We start from the raw sequence: 15,209 nt of genomic DNA, 5'->3' as shown, positions 1-15,209 counted from the left end.
ATGTGCTTCCTTTAGAGAGAAAACTCAAGTGATGTGTGCATAGAAATACCTTCTTATCCTCCTCTTTACTTAGAAGAACACTGAGTCCTAGTGAAAATAACATGCTGTTTTGGTGGAGTTGTAATCACTATCAAAAACATAAAAGAGCTGATTTTGTCTATGTGGCTGTATATGCTAGTAATTCTATTTTAGATTCTCCTCTGGCCAAAAAAAAAAATATCTCTGACTTTTGTCTGTGTGAACTGGAAGTGGGCGAAATAGCAAATGGCCCAAGGACCAGGCAGAATCAGAGCACTAGAGGCAGAGAAGGAAACGGGATCGTTGTTAGGGCAGATGATACTTTTTTTCTGGTCATTCTGCTTTTCAATTGGGGGAGAAAAAAGGAGGAGAGAACTTTTAATGATTTTGTTCTGTTCCAGGCCTGACTCAGGCCAGTCTGGTGATTCAAGATGGAATGAAATGAGACACTTGTTGAATATCTAGCATATTTTTTAAAAGGTTTACTTAGTAGCATGGAAAAATGTTCAAAAAAGTCTTTGATTTGAGCTTTGGTTCCCAAACCCCTTTAAGTCTGTTGGATGGTTTTGTTACTTTTTAGAGAAAAACTAGAGTGGACCTTGTGTGGAAAGGATATGAACAGATGTTGATCTGTCTGCTATCAAGGTCCTTAGTGTCTCACTACTTTTGGCTTTAGGGCTGGAAAATTCTGACCTTAGAGATAAGAGAAACCTATCACAGGTTCTTGAGGAAGAGCATTGCCAGGCTAATGGCGAAACAAAAACAGAAAAACTTCAAGTAATGCAATTTCCCCCAAAGGGATATCTGAATATGAAGGAGAACAAGAATGAGAAATCTTAGTCTATTTCTTCCCTCTTCAGAAGGGATGAACTTATATCTTGGCCTGTGTTGGGGATGAGGTTGGAAAGAGGGACTTGATAGTGTAAGGATGATATTAGAAAATAAGTATTGTTTTATTATTTTAGAGATAAGAAGTAAAGTGGCTGCTTGAGAAAAGAACTGGAGTTTGAAGTAGAGCTGAGAGAGCATGTTGATTTCAGATGTGAGAGTTACAACCATTTTTCTATGTCAGTTACTTTCTCTGGCAGTTAAGTTGGTCTCTGGCACTTGGCAGAGACACTCTCAGAGACTCTCAGGGCTGGAGAAGTTAACATCTTTGCCTCTCTCTCTGTCGAGGGAAAGATCTGAAGGAACTCAGTGTTTTCCTTTCCCAACTTGGGAAATGCTATTGAATATCTATTGTGGTTTTTATAGATTGTTTAACTCTGAGAAGACCAAAGAAAAACCTGGCCTTTGGTTTGGGCTCTTTAAGACTCAGAGTCCTAACTTGATTCTTATTGAGATTCAATCAGCTAGTCTTTGCAACTTTATAATTTGAAGGCAAAGTTAAGATTTATAAGGATAATAGTGGTAGTTTTTATTTAGATAGTATAAATTTGGGTTAGTCAGATTAGGGAGGATTAGTGTAGCCTGTGAAACACAGGAGAAGCGGTTCCTTGTGGAACCTGGGAGTTTATTTGGGTGGATTTAGAATCCCTTAGAATTAGAAATCCTTTATTTATTCTTATATATTTCAATAAACATTTTATTTTAATAATAATAAGAGTCTCTTTAGTGTCCTTGCGCATGGCCCTGAAGGGAAGTTCACATTTGAGCTTCACTTCATCACTGAGGATACTTTTGATTACCTCTATCAAAAGTATCCAAACAGTTTAAACCTGATTGGGGAGTTAAACAGTTTTGAAAAGTTTTGATCCTATATTGAAACAGTTTTTCCATCTAAATTTTTATTTTTACAACTTGACAAATTTAGTTTTACAATAGGTAAGGGGCAGTTCACAGTGAAATCAGTGATGAAGATCAGAAATAGCACCAGTGTGAATTTCAAAACTACTCAACCCTGTTCAAACCATTCTTTAGAGGATGGGATTTGGCTATTTCCTGATCAATAACAATGGAGATACTTGGAATGACAGAATCAGGTCTTGGAAACTACAATCTCCACCCTACTCAGGGTAACAGGATTTAGGAAGGGCTGCAGCAAAGCTCAAGATTTAATTATTTGAGAATATGACCTTCAACAGACATGTGCAAAGGGGACAGACCTCTGGGCGGTCCTGGGTTAAGCTAGAGCCACCATTGGCACAGGGGAGACACAGGAAGTGAGGTAGAGGACAGCTGAGGAGTCTGGGGACTTCCTGTGTGGAGGAAAGGAGGTGGTTGGAGCCTGGTACTTTGGAGTGGAGGCACTCAGACTGTTTCTCCATTTTGGTCACGTTAGTGATAGGGACTCAAATCTTTTCTTTGCCTCAGCTATCCAAGGCCTTGAGCCTTTGGCCCAGCCTAAGCAGAGTGGGTATTTAAGCCCTATTCCATTCTCTCCCTTTTCTCTCTCTCTCTCTCTCTCTCTCTCTCTCTCTCTCTCTCTCTCTCTCTCTCTCTCTCTCTCTCTCTCTCTCTCTCTCTCTCTCTCTCTCTCTCTCTCTCTCTCTCTCTCTCTCTCTCTCTCTCTCTCTCTCTCTCTCTCTCTCTCTCTCTCTTTCTCTCTCTCTCTCTCTCTCTTCTCTCTCTCTCTCTCTCTCTCTCTCTCTCTCTCTCTAATACCTTTCTTCCTCCTGTTAGTAATTAAAAACTCCATAAAAGGTTGACTGCTGACTTGAGTTTTCATTTAGGAATTACATAGCTGAATTCCTTGGTGACCTTAAATTAATATATATCAGTCTTTTAATGTGATTTCCATCTCACACCAGGAAGGGACCAAGGTACAGATGAAGACATTTCCAACCTAGTCACTAATCCGTATCATGTTCATGTTCCCTGTTCTGAGGCCTGTTGATACCAAGGATCTACTCATATTCCACTATCCACTCAGTATTCCCCAATCCAACAGCCAGAATTTCTTTCTTCTTTGCCCTCCATTGGGATGGTAATGATAGCCAATTGGTTCCCCTTTAGAGGCTTCACTGAGGGAGAGTGTGGGTTGGGTAATATTCTCCCTCATCTTTATCTTTACTTTTGGTGTATAATTTATGTTTTGGAAAAGTTTGAAAAGTTGGGGCTATTGGAGAAAATGATTCATCTGCTCAGATGATCTGGAAATCCCTCTAGCCTTAATCTTAATATTGCAAGATTGACCCTGATTTCTCCTGTATGTCTCTTGTTTGTATAGAGCAGTTTGCATGTTGTCTACCCCCATTAGGCTAGGAGCTCTCTGAGAGTAGGAACTGTTTGCTTTTTATCTTTCTTTGTATTCCCAGCACTTAGCATGTAGTAGGCACTTAAATAAATGTTTGTGGTCTAACTAACACTTTTTATCCTTAAGCCAGTGGCTTCAACCCTGGACCACACCTGTCCCCCAAAGCTGGGGAATCAGTTGCTCTGTACTCTGTACTTGTTCTCCTCAGCAGACCAGCTGGGTGGCATTTGGCACATTTGGCCATGTCTTTAATTTTTGGGAAGTGTCCTGGGGCCCCAGGAAGTTCAAACACTATTCTTCCAAGTACCTATGGTTCTCAACAAAGTCTGAGAATGGGAAGGTACTTCATCCTGTATTTTGTCTGACCTCTTAAGGGGAAGCACACTACCTCTTGAGATAACCTATTCTCCTGTTTTCCAGCCTAAATGTACCTTTTTAAAATTTCCTCCCATTGCTCCTCATTCTGGCCTTTGGGACCAGATATAACAATTCCATTCTCTACTGTACATGAAATTTCTCTAAACATGTCAGATTCCTTTAGTCTGTTTGCCTATGACATGGACATAAAGCCACTTACTGTACTCATCACTTTCCTATAGACACTCTACCAGTTTACCAATGTCTTTCTTAAGCTGGAACTCCAGTACTCCAGCAATGATCTGTGAGTACAGTGAGATTGCCACTTTTTGATTCTCAGAAGCTGTACTGCTCAGTGGAACACAAGATTGCATTACTCTTTTTGACTGGCATATAACTCTCCATATTCATTTTAGTCATCCTATTGCAATTCATAGTTGCATTTAAGAACTGTTCTCTATCCATGCCTCCTCCATTTTATACTGGGAAATTGTCTTTTTTTTTTTTTTGGTACCTAGATGCTATACTTTACTTTTAAACCTAGTGAAATTCATTTTGCTTGATGTAACCTATTATTCTAATCTGTAAGGGTATCCTTTGGATCTTGACTCCCATCTGTTGTGTAAACTGGCATCCACAGCTTTGTGTCATTTGCACACTTGATGGTGTAAGGATAATTTAGGGTCATGACCTAATCTAAATTTAATTTTTGGTCTCCAGGGATATCCCAAATAAAAATACACAAGTCAGTTTGGAAATATATGGTGGTTTAATCAATATACAGGGAAGAAATCAAGGAGAAGAAAGAGGGAGAGGGTATAGGATTTCTCCCACCTGGCCTGTGCCAGGGGGAGTTAAAAATCCTCCATCACAAGGTTTCTGAAGAAAATTAGAGACTTCTAAGTGGATAGTGTTTGGAAGGTAAAAGAGAAAGAATCAGCCTAAACTCCATGAGATCTCAGAAAAGACACCTCACTGAACTATAGGCTACTAGGCTTCCTCCAGTATGGTATCAAGGAAAACTCACCACTAAAACCCGGACAATAGCAGCCACCATGCCAAGATGCTGACACACTCAGCCAGGTGCCACCAGCCACCTCTCTGCTGTCCAAGAGCCCCCAGAGAGGAAGTGATGCCAAATATATAGACGGTTTTACATCACTTTCCTGCATCTTACATGTAACAATGATATCTTAGGCTTGACTTAGGACAGCCAAGGGGTCTGTCAGTTGTTTCTGATTTGTCATTTGCTAGCACATGTCTGTCATAGGCCATCCTCCTAAATACTTAATCCTTAAGTATGGGTGTAGACATTCCTGATTTTGTTAGACTAAGTAGGTTGGAGTAATCTAAAGTTCACAATTTCCTAATTTTTGTTAGACTAAGTAGGGTGGAGTAATCTAAAGTTCACAATGGGCATATCATTATTTCTCTATTCCCACAGTCATTGAGGTTTACTGAACCACAGTGGGGAAAGGACATTAATAGTAGATAAGGGGGAACTTATTGAGGATACAGTCAATTGAGGTTAATGAAGTATTCCCATTTTGCTTCTGGTCAGGCTGGTAATAATATTCAGTCTTGTGAAGGGTCAAATTTTGGAGTAGCAGTTTGAACAAAAGTCAGAAGAGCAATTTGGTAAAATACAAAACAGTTTATTTTGAGGAAAGTTTGGATAGGAAATAGAAAGGAGGAAAGTGAGAGAACTCTTATACCTATATCTAATATCCCAATCCTAACTAAAATCTCTAAAAAACCCTAAATTTATCTGCCTTCTCCTACTCTTAAGAATTTATCCACTATCTAACTATGTAAGCTGATCAGTAATCAGTAAGACTGTTAAGACCTTAAATCCTTTTTCTCTATCCACATCTGTCAGTCAAAAACTGCCAGTCTTGGAGAAGAAGAGAGCCAGAAACTGCTGTTCCTCTCCCCAGGCGACCCAGAGACAAAAATCCCTTTCAAACTGCAATCAACTCACCTCCCAACTCTGTCCCACCCTCCTAACTGTCATCAACTGACCAGCCTGCACAGCAGGGGGGGCTCTAAGAAATCTTTTTGCTCCCTTAGCTCTTAAAAAGAAAAAAGGAGGGGGCAGCTGGGTAGCTCAGTGGATTGAGAGCCAGGCCTAGAGATGGAAGGTCCTAGGTTCAGATCTGGCCTCAGACACTTCCCAGCTGTGTGACCCTGGGCAAGTCACTTGACCCCCATTGCCTAGCCCTTACCACTCTTCTGCCTTGGAGCCAATACACAGTATTGACTCCAAGATGGAAGGAAAGGGTTTTTTAAAAGAAAAAAAAAAAGGAGAGATTAAGAAAACTCTCTTTAACAGTCTAAAACCAGAGGGAAGAGCTCTCTCCCCTAGTGTCCTGGCTGTTTTGGTATTTAGAGATTAGGAAACTACATCAATAGCCTAAGCTTTAATTTCCAGAGCCAATGAAATCTCAAGGATAGTTTTAATAACTTTTATTTTTGGTTTTTAATAATTTTAAAAGAAAAATTGCCTAACTTGCATGAGGCAGGGCAGGGCCTTATAATATTACTCCCATTGTAGCAGTTAACATCTAACAAAACATTTACTTAGCAGTAATAGGGAAAGAATTTTCAACAAGTTAAGATGGGCCCAGTCCCCTGCTTCCACATTTGCCATGGTGTAGTAGGTTTTGTCATAAACATGTGTTATATAGGAGGGATGCCTGATCTATTAAGGCAGTTAAGTTATTAGTGAAAATCTAGTCTAGTATACCTTGCAGGGACTTTATTAAAATCTGCTTTTATCACAGGATTGGTTTAGTAGAAAGAGTAACCACGAGGCTGCTTTTGTTTCATCTATATTTGAGACTTTTTGTTTTATTTCAAAAGTTTGAGACTTTTGCTCGAAATATATATAAACAAATCTCATCAAAAAAGTTCAATTTATTCTTAATTCACTCCTCATTTTTAATATTTTGGTGTTAGATATAATCATGTAATTGTAAATTTATATATCTGCAAATATATTTATACATATACAATTAATTACTCATGGTTCAGATTTAAATGTTACAACTTCAGTATTCACATATTTTGAAATCTTAATCTTGTGGTGTAGAATTTCCCTGATTGGCATATAGAATTAGAGCAGATAGAACTTTAGGGGTCTCTCCTTTATATAGCCAGAAGATTAATGCCTTGTTATAGATGGGGAAATTTAAGCCCCAAAGGATTTGTGTATCTTGTCTGTAATAAGTGGCAAAGTCAGAACTCATCTGGTTTCTGGTCAGTTCTAACTCTACTGTACTCCTTTTCTTAGCTGTATTCTGTGATACTGTGCTGGAAGGCAGCCTGACGAAATGGGGAGAGAACCAGCCTTGATCCCCAAAAGAGCAACATTCAACCTCTGGCACATGCTGCTGGCACCCTGACCAAGTCTCTTACTCTCCAGCAGTTACTTAGTTTACTCTGTACTAAAGTTAAGACTATAATATGAAACTATATGTTGTAGAGAAGGTGGTTACCTATATTAGTAGAGTGATTTCTCTTCTGTGATAGCTCCCTAAGTCACCAGTCTAATACCTCTCCATTTTCCTATAAGTGTACATGTTAGTGTTTACCATGATGTAATACTATTGATAGTGCTGGACTCAGGGAGACTTGAGTTCAAGTCCTGCCTCAGACACTAGCAGTATGACCTTTACTTTACCTCTGCCTACCTCTGTTTCTTCATGTGCTATGGGAATAATAGTAGCTCCTACTTTAAAAGGTTGTTGAAGGCCAAATGAGAACTTAAATAATGTGCTTTGCAACCCTTAAAGCTCTATACAAATGCTAGCTGTTATTTTGTTACTGTATTCTCAGCTCCTAGGATGGTTTCTGACAAAGTGCTAATAAATGCTGGTTGAGAGATTGATTTGAAAACATTGATTAGTTGTTTTTGCTTGTGTTTGCCCTCTAGTATCAGCAGGCAGTGCAGCAGCAGCAGCAGATAGTGCAACAACAATTTTTAATGCAGTCACTGTATCAGCAACAATCATCTACTTCTCAGTACCCTGCACTGGTAAGTGGTTGGTGCTTTCTTGAATCTTCTTGGTAAATGTGATCCATTGGATTTATTGTATACTCTTTGAAAGGTGTAAATCAAGATTTTAGAAATCACTGTAGTTTTCTTAAATTTAGGGTGGTTACTTGGCAAACATGCTTTTCCCAAAATGAAAAAACAACCACCTAAAATTTCCTTAAATTTGATTTCTCTGAGCTTGACATTCATATGAGATAACCAGTAAGCCAAATATAATTTTTTTTTAATTACAAAGGACCACACTTAAGAGATTCCTTCATATCTGAGTATGAACTTCTTAACCTTATTTAACTCCTAGAATTCTATGGTACAGACAGGAAGTACAGAAGGAAAATGTCTTTGTTTCAGAGAATACTCTGATATTTCAAACACTTCCCTTTTCTTATTGTTTGGCTTAGTTATGTTGAATGGCTCCAGACTTCCAATGACAGATATATTCTACTCTTAACAATAATAATAATAATAATAATAATAATAATAATAATAATAATGTCTTTACCAAATACAACTTGTCATAGCAGGTTCCTGATTTCCTGGGTTAGTCAATGTGGCATTTAGCCTATGATCCAGTGACCAGCAGTAGTAGAGAGCATAATGAGATGATAAGCTGTTGCTACTTAGGAATTTGAATGGCTTGCAGAGTATTTTGTCTGTAATGGTGTTTCCTCATTTCAGATGCAGCAGTATCAGCAGACTTTCTCACAGCAGCAGATGTTTGCACAGCAGCAGCAGCCTCAGCAGCAGCAGTCACCTGAGTATCTCACTTCCCCTCAAGAGTTCTCACCAGCCTTAGTTTCCTGCCCATCATCTCTTCCTTCCCAGGTTGGAGCTATAATAGACTCTTCTTACAGTGCCAATAGGCAAGTATTTTCCTCATAGAAAAGTTGTTTGTTGGTTTTTTTTTTTTTGAGGTAACCTTCAAATATTACTCCAATTTCTACAGTGGATTTATCTCATATAAATATTTCCTTTTTCCCTTTCTTTTAAGCTTCCTTGTTTCTTAAATACTGTCTCTACCACCTCTTTGGCATTCAAGGCTTAAATAAGTGATTTATGTACTAATGCAGAGTAAAGAATTTTAAAAAGAAAGTGGAACATTAGCAAAAATCTGCCTTAAGAAAATAAAAGTAAAAAAGTTTTCCAGTAGCTAAAAATATGCTTATTTCTCCATCTTATGTTATGGGTGATCCATTTAATCTCACCTTGTTTATTCCTTAACCTGATTTTTATTTCAAATTCTTATCTTAGTTTCAATGTTTGTATCTACCCATGGTAATTTGGTGTTGAATGTTAAACATAAGTAGACTTTTTCTTCTGCTAAACAACTCTTTGCCATTCAGATTTTCTCATAAGTCTTTCTAGCTCTCATTCACCCATGTTTCTGTGTTTATACACGTATACAGTTGTTGTTGGTCCCTAGAAATTTTACTTTAATGTCAGTGGGCAGAAAAGATTGTTATAGTCCATTGCTCTTAAATTGTCCTATGGAGGCAATGGATACAATGACAATGAGGAATGGAAGGGGACTGATGGCTCTTGGAGGGAATTTGCCTCTCAGTCTCAAGCATAGAAGGATCAATTATCCCTGCTGAATCAGTCAATCAACTAAAAGTGAAAATTGGGAAAAAAAAGTGAAAACTGGTCTTGTGGGCAGTTTGAGGGGATAAATACAAGGTGATACTATACAGAAACATTTGTCATTGCAAGAAATAAATCAGCCATATCCCTGATCCTTGATGTAGAACACTGAAGTTAGTTTAGAACCTAGTGTTGGAAGATTTCTAATTAATCTTAGAAGGGAAGCTCTCTCCCCTTCCTACTTTCTTCCCCATTCCACCTTTATGTCCTCACCTTCTCTTTCCCTTTTCTGTCTTAAAGTAGCTTGATAGAGAAATGCAGGTTTTCTTTACAAATGTTATCTCATTTTATCCTTATGACAACCCTGGGAGATATGTACTGTTGTTATCACCATTTTATGAGGAAACTGAAACAGACAAAGGTTGAGCCCAGGTTCACACAACTGGTAAATGCCTGTGGTTTGAATTCAGGCCTTGCCCAATGCTCTATCCTTTGGTACACTTACCTGACAATTATTGAAGAGTTCAAAATGCTTTTGTTTCTGTGGATTATATCTGTTAATATCTATTAGTAGTAGTATAAAAATAGTTTTGACTGCATGGATCCCTTGAACAGGTCAGACTACATTTTGAAGACTCAGTGTAGAAAAATCTTGTTACTACCCAAGGCATTCTAAATCTTGGGCATGTTTAGGAAATTATTTTGGAGCATTTGAGGGCAGTCTTAGGTAGGTCCACTTTCTCTCCCTTGAGTCCATTATTAAAATGTGCTGTCCCAAAACCTTTTGCGAGCAGATGATAGAAAATCACGTTATCCTCTTAACTCTTAAATACTCTACATCATTTAATTGTTAAAATGAGACTATCTGTTTCATTGTGGAAACAATCTTAATAAAGAGCTACTCCTAGGGATTCTTGCATGTAGGCCAAAATTGTTTCAATGTTTAGGGAGGAAAAGGAAACCCCCAGGTGAACCTGTGACTAGAGTATGTCTTTGATTCTGGAAAGCTGTCAAGCTATGAGACCCCAAGCTAGGTTTCATATGCAGCCTGGCCCACTTGGGAACAGATTGCATTGGGGAACCTAGGGAGAGGGAGCAGCAGGAATGAAACCTTCCCAGGAATGGGTCAAAAGCTTGGTTTCCTTTAGAGTGCTGACATCTAAGGAGGAGAGAGAATTCTCTCTTCCAGGACCAGACATTTCCTGGGCCTTTTGGTGGCCTCACACTGCTCTGCCCAACTGCAGTGGGGGGAGAAGAGAAATTTTCCACTCCCCCATCATAAATTTGTGCCCTGGGTCAGTGTCCTGGTGAACCTGTGTCCCTCCTCATTCTGTCTGTGTGTAGTCGATGTAAGGCTGAAGACTTGGAAGTGTTTTAACTTTAAAATGTAAATGATAGCAGCATGCAAATTTGAGCTTATAATTTTCCCATCCTCTTGCCTAATCAATTTCATAGGTCTGTTCCTGATGCAGAGGCAGCCTATACTTTCCCAAATCAAAACATGAATAACCCACCTGACATGTCGGGCTGGAATCCATTTGGAGAGGACAATTTCTCTAAACTAACAGAAGAGGAACTCTTGGACAGAGAATTTGACCTTCTGAGATCAAGTAAGGGAAGCTTGAAGGCTTATTTGTCTTCACAGTAAAGGAGTGCTCTAGTTGGGCCCATTGGTCTATGGGCATGTTGGGGAAATTCTTTTGAAGCATTTGAGGGCAGTCTTAGGTCCACCTTCTCTTCCTTGAGTCTATTATCAAGGTGTGCTGTGTCCCAAAATCAAACGTTTGGTAGCAGATGGCAAAAAATTACATTACTCTCTTAACTCTTAAATACCATATATATAAATTTATTGTTAAAATGAGGCTATCTATCTCAGTGTAGAAATACTGTTCTAGTATACTAGGACACAAATTAATTGCTTGCATTATTAATCATTTACTTTTCTCTTTTATTGTACATCTGATTAGGAGATTCTGTGGGGGAGGAAGAGGGTGGTTCTGAAATGTCCTTTGAAAATGCCTGAAAGAAAATATGGTCTACTACATTATGTTAATGTTTTGTAATGTCCTTTTGATCGTGGCTGCTTGTAAGGGCTGCTTTATTGTTCTGCCATGCAAAGAGTTAAATAAACTCCTTTCTTCTACGAGTCAGATATCTCAATGTTTTTACTTATAATCATTTACAATATTTTAGGCTTTACCACATAAATGTATCTTTATACATGGATAAATGCATACACTCATACCATTTTAGGCAAGTTTCTTTTTGGGGGAGAGAGGTAGGACAGAGATGGAAGGAAAATATTTGGTTCCTTTTTTAAAAACCTGGGGCTGAATAGGTTGCAAAGGAAACATAATCCTCTTTCAAGACTTTATTTTTTATTTTGCTCTCTTATATTCTCTAATTTTTAGTCATTTCTTTTTGGCCATTTGTTTCTCACAGCATAATTCCAAGCTAAGTGATTTGCTTCATTGTGTTAGATAGGTATACCAAAAATTGTTAGGCCAAATAATCATCTTAAAATGAACAGGTTGGTATTAAAATTTGTTGTATCTTACTTTCTGGTTACTTGGTTAAAAACAGTGAAATGAACTGGAAAAATGCAATTGAGAAAATGATTTCTATCTAGCAAAACAATTTTCTAAACTACTATGGCCAAACTAGTACCATGCAACTATGCCATGCTTTTGAATTTTTAGGCTAAAAACATTGGCATAGTAAGCATTTTTAACAAAATGTACAGCCCCATAACAAATAAGGCTTCTTTAGAGTAGGGCTGGCAAACTATAGTTTTAAGGTGTTTGAGCCATGAATGAGGTTTATAGTTTAAAATAAAACTTTTCACAGTATAAAAACCATACTTAGTTCCCTGGCTTTCCAAAATGCTGCCCATACTTTACCATTTTATGATGTTTTAAAGAAAATAAACCCTTGCCTTTTGGGGGGAAAAATTAAGTCATTAGAATAAATTTTAAGATTGTTTTAAAAAAGGAAAAAAGACCAAATTAGAATACTTCTTTCTGGCATACTGAGAACATTTTTAAACATTTCAAAGATTGGATTTTGTTTTTTTTTTGGCCAGTGTTTTCCAGTTTAGTGGTCAGTTTGCCTTAAAACAACAACAGCAAAAACCTGTTACCTTCTGTCTTGGTATCAATTCTAAGGGAGACGAGTGGTAAAGGCTAGGCAATCAGGGTTATGTGACTTGCCCAGGGTCACACAGCTAGGGAGTGTCTGAAGTTTGAGTTTAACTCAGGTCCTTCTGACTTCAGGCTTGGTATTTTATTGCTGTCCCAGTCAATTTGCTCTTGAACATTTCTGTTGATAATATTGTTTGCAAAATAGGGAGGTACCATTATACTGTCCCTATTGCCTTGAGCCCAGCAGGACATGTGTGAGCTCGAATTGATACCCAGGCCTTCTTGCCTCCAACTCTATCATGTCCACCCTGCATAGATGAAATCACAGGTCTGTTACAAAATTTTTTTCCATTATATGAAAATTTTATGTATGGACTTCACTCTACCAGAATTCCAGGTAACTGGCAATAACTGTGCAATATTTTAATCCAATTTTTTTCATTTGATATATTGGATAATTACTGCTGGGTAATCTCCCAAGCTGTCTCCTCTACCTATCATACCTTACTCAAAATCAAAGGGTGTAATTTTTTATGTGTGTGTTATTTTTTCCCTTTGTGTTAATAGATATGAGCTATTTAACTGAAAATGGGTGCTTGATCATACTTTCTTCTCCTCCTCCTAACAAATACAAAATGCTAGAATAAATTAGGATGCATTAAAAGATTTAAGTTCTTTATACAATTGTATTCATCAATACTTTTTTTTCAAAATACTATTTAAAAAATCATAGAGCTCAATTATTCTGTGCATACTTTTCCAGTGGTTGTATTCTAGATGTTAAAAATGTAAGAATCACTTAATTATTAGTTCTGACACTATATGTAAATTTTAATTCATTAAAGGAGCAACAAGTAATCTTTTTATCTTAGAAATACCATATTACCTGAAAAAAATAGTGCACTATTTTTCAGGAATATGGAAAACTTTTCTAAATTTATAATGGTATTCTAGGATATCAGCATTGTCAAGGTAATACTGGATTATGTGTGATTTGACATTCTTGTACTTTGCTGGATTTGTCATTTTTTTTTGTTTTTGTTTCTGACTTATTTTAGGAAAATCTAATTATAGGTTGTATAGCATTTGATCTGGGCCTACTTGATTTTAAAATAATTGAATTTATCTCACCACTTTTAAAAATTAGAGCCTGTGTTTTCCATTGCCTTATTTCAAGGACTTAGATTAAGTGAATTTATAGAAACCAAAGATAAATAACAAATGCATTAAGTATCACAGAAGGACCAGATAGATGCTTTGGGAATAATCTCTTTTAACTTAGACTTGTATGTGTGGCAGCAAGTATCACTGGGAAACAAGAGTGTGTTTTTACTTATTGGTAGAAAATTAGGGTTTTAATGGTTAAGTCTTTTGTAATCAGGCACACTGTGTAAAGAGTAAATTTGGTTAATTAAAAGTACATGTACTTGGTATTTGAAAAAATTATTTAATTAAACGATTGCATTTTCTACAGAAATAAAAAATGGACTATATACAAGTACATGCTTATTATCTCTGATAATTTTTGAAAGGACTTTCAGTGTGAAAGTTTTATGCATTACTGATTTCTGTTACTGCCACGCAATAGTATAGAGCATATGCTAAAAATTTTAAATGTCAGTTATTAACTAAAGCTTTTTGTTTTTCTCATACTGAAACTTGATACTCTTTAATTTAAAAATTTTTAAGATTTAAAAGAGCTGAAAATGGCAGATTGAATTTATTTATTATTTATAGCTGCACTGATTAGTTATATTCTAATTTAAATACTTAGGTCAAATATATAGACTATTAAAATTGACTTTTTAACTTTTTAGTTATCTAAGCATTATGGAATACATTGATCTTAATATCTGTAATTTATATTTGTATTTTTGTAGTCTCTTACATAAATTAAAAATCTTGAAAAGAAGTTGTTGTTTTTGTTCACCAACACAGACTCTTAATCTTAAGTAAAGGATCTCTGGTTGGGGAGGAGAGTGACAAGATCTCTGATTTCTGTTCTTCTAAAAATTATAGTTTTTACTATATTATGAGAGAATTTGTTATGTGAAACTGTGAAAACAGATAAATGGATAGAGAGATAGTTACCTTAATTACTAATTGAAGGTTTCTTTTCATTTAAAGAAAATAAAACTTCTGGTGCTTTCCAGTTGTTTTAGAATACTAGTTACAGGACCAGAGAGAAGCATGCGATAGCAGTGGTGGGGGAAGCAAAATTATTAGGATCTTAAATCAATAAGACATAAAACTAAAGCATCTTAGGAATTTTGTTACAGAAAACAAGATTTAATTTACAAAAATTTACTTTGCACGTCTTAAGAAATATTTATTGTACAAAAGCAAGTTCCTTTGTATTAGATCACGTAGTTTTGTATATAGTTGGAAATCCAATTGTTTTATCATGAAATATCACTTGGAGATACTACCATTACTTTTTCATGAACTAGCATTCTACTAAGGGGAAAAGCATATAAGTAGTTTACTGTTTAAATACTGTTTAAACTGTTTAAAATGTTATAGTTAAAAACAGTTTAATGTTACAGTTATAAACAGTTAAAATACTGTTTAAAATGAACTTATTTCTTCCCAAGTAGACTTCAGCCCTGAAAATTGGTCCAATCCATTAAGTCATAGGCCAGTTTTGAGAGATTTCACAAGTCCTTGCTCTTCATTAGTTGGTTGGGACAGTAGGAAGGTGACCTGACAGAGGCAGGTGGGGTTTGGAAGGGATCCTCCTCTCACTGTCTTCTGCCACTCCTGTTACTTTGGATGATTCCTAGGATTGAACCCAGCTTGGTACATTGTGATAGAATAGGGTATTCAGATTAAAAAATGTTTTCAATGACTCTTGGATTTATGT

The 15,209-nt window shown here is 36.8% G+C and overlaps 1 protein-coding gene across 3 annotated transcripts in view; it reads left to right on the top strand.

Annotated features, from left to right (window-relative positions):
• The window catches only part of BMP2K (BMP2 inducible kinase), a 121,467-nt gene that overhangs the window by 88,168 nt on the left and 18,090 nt on the right, over positions 1 to 15,209 (top strand). For all 3 annotated transcript variants that reach the window (XM_007495963.3, XM_001371902.5, XM_056803240.1), the window contains 3 exons: positions 7,506 to 7,607; positions 8,304 to 8,488; positions 10,662 to 10,816. In XM_007495963.3, the coding sequence (XP_007496025.2) occupies positions 7,506 to 7,607; positions 8,304 to 8,488; positions 10,662 to 10,816 (442 nt within the window). The remainder of the gene's footprint in view (positions 1 to 7,505; positions 7,608 to 8,303; positions 8,489 to 10,661; positions 10,817 to 15,209) is intronic.

Source organism: Monodelphis domestica, chromosome 6 (assembly GCF_027887165.1).
Source record: "Monodelphis domestica isolate mMonDom1 chromosome 6, mMonDom1.pri, whole genome shotgun sequence".
NCBI lineage: Eukaryota > Metazoa > Chordata > Mammalia > Didelphimorphia > Didelphidae > Monodelphis > Monodelphis domestica.
Note: the sequence above shows the minus strand (reverse complement) of the source record. Positions and strands in the feature narration are given on the sequence as shown.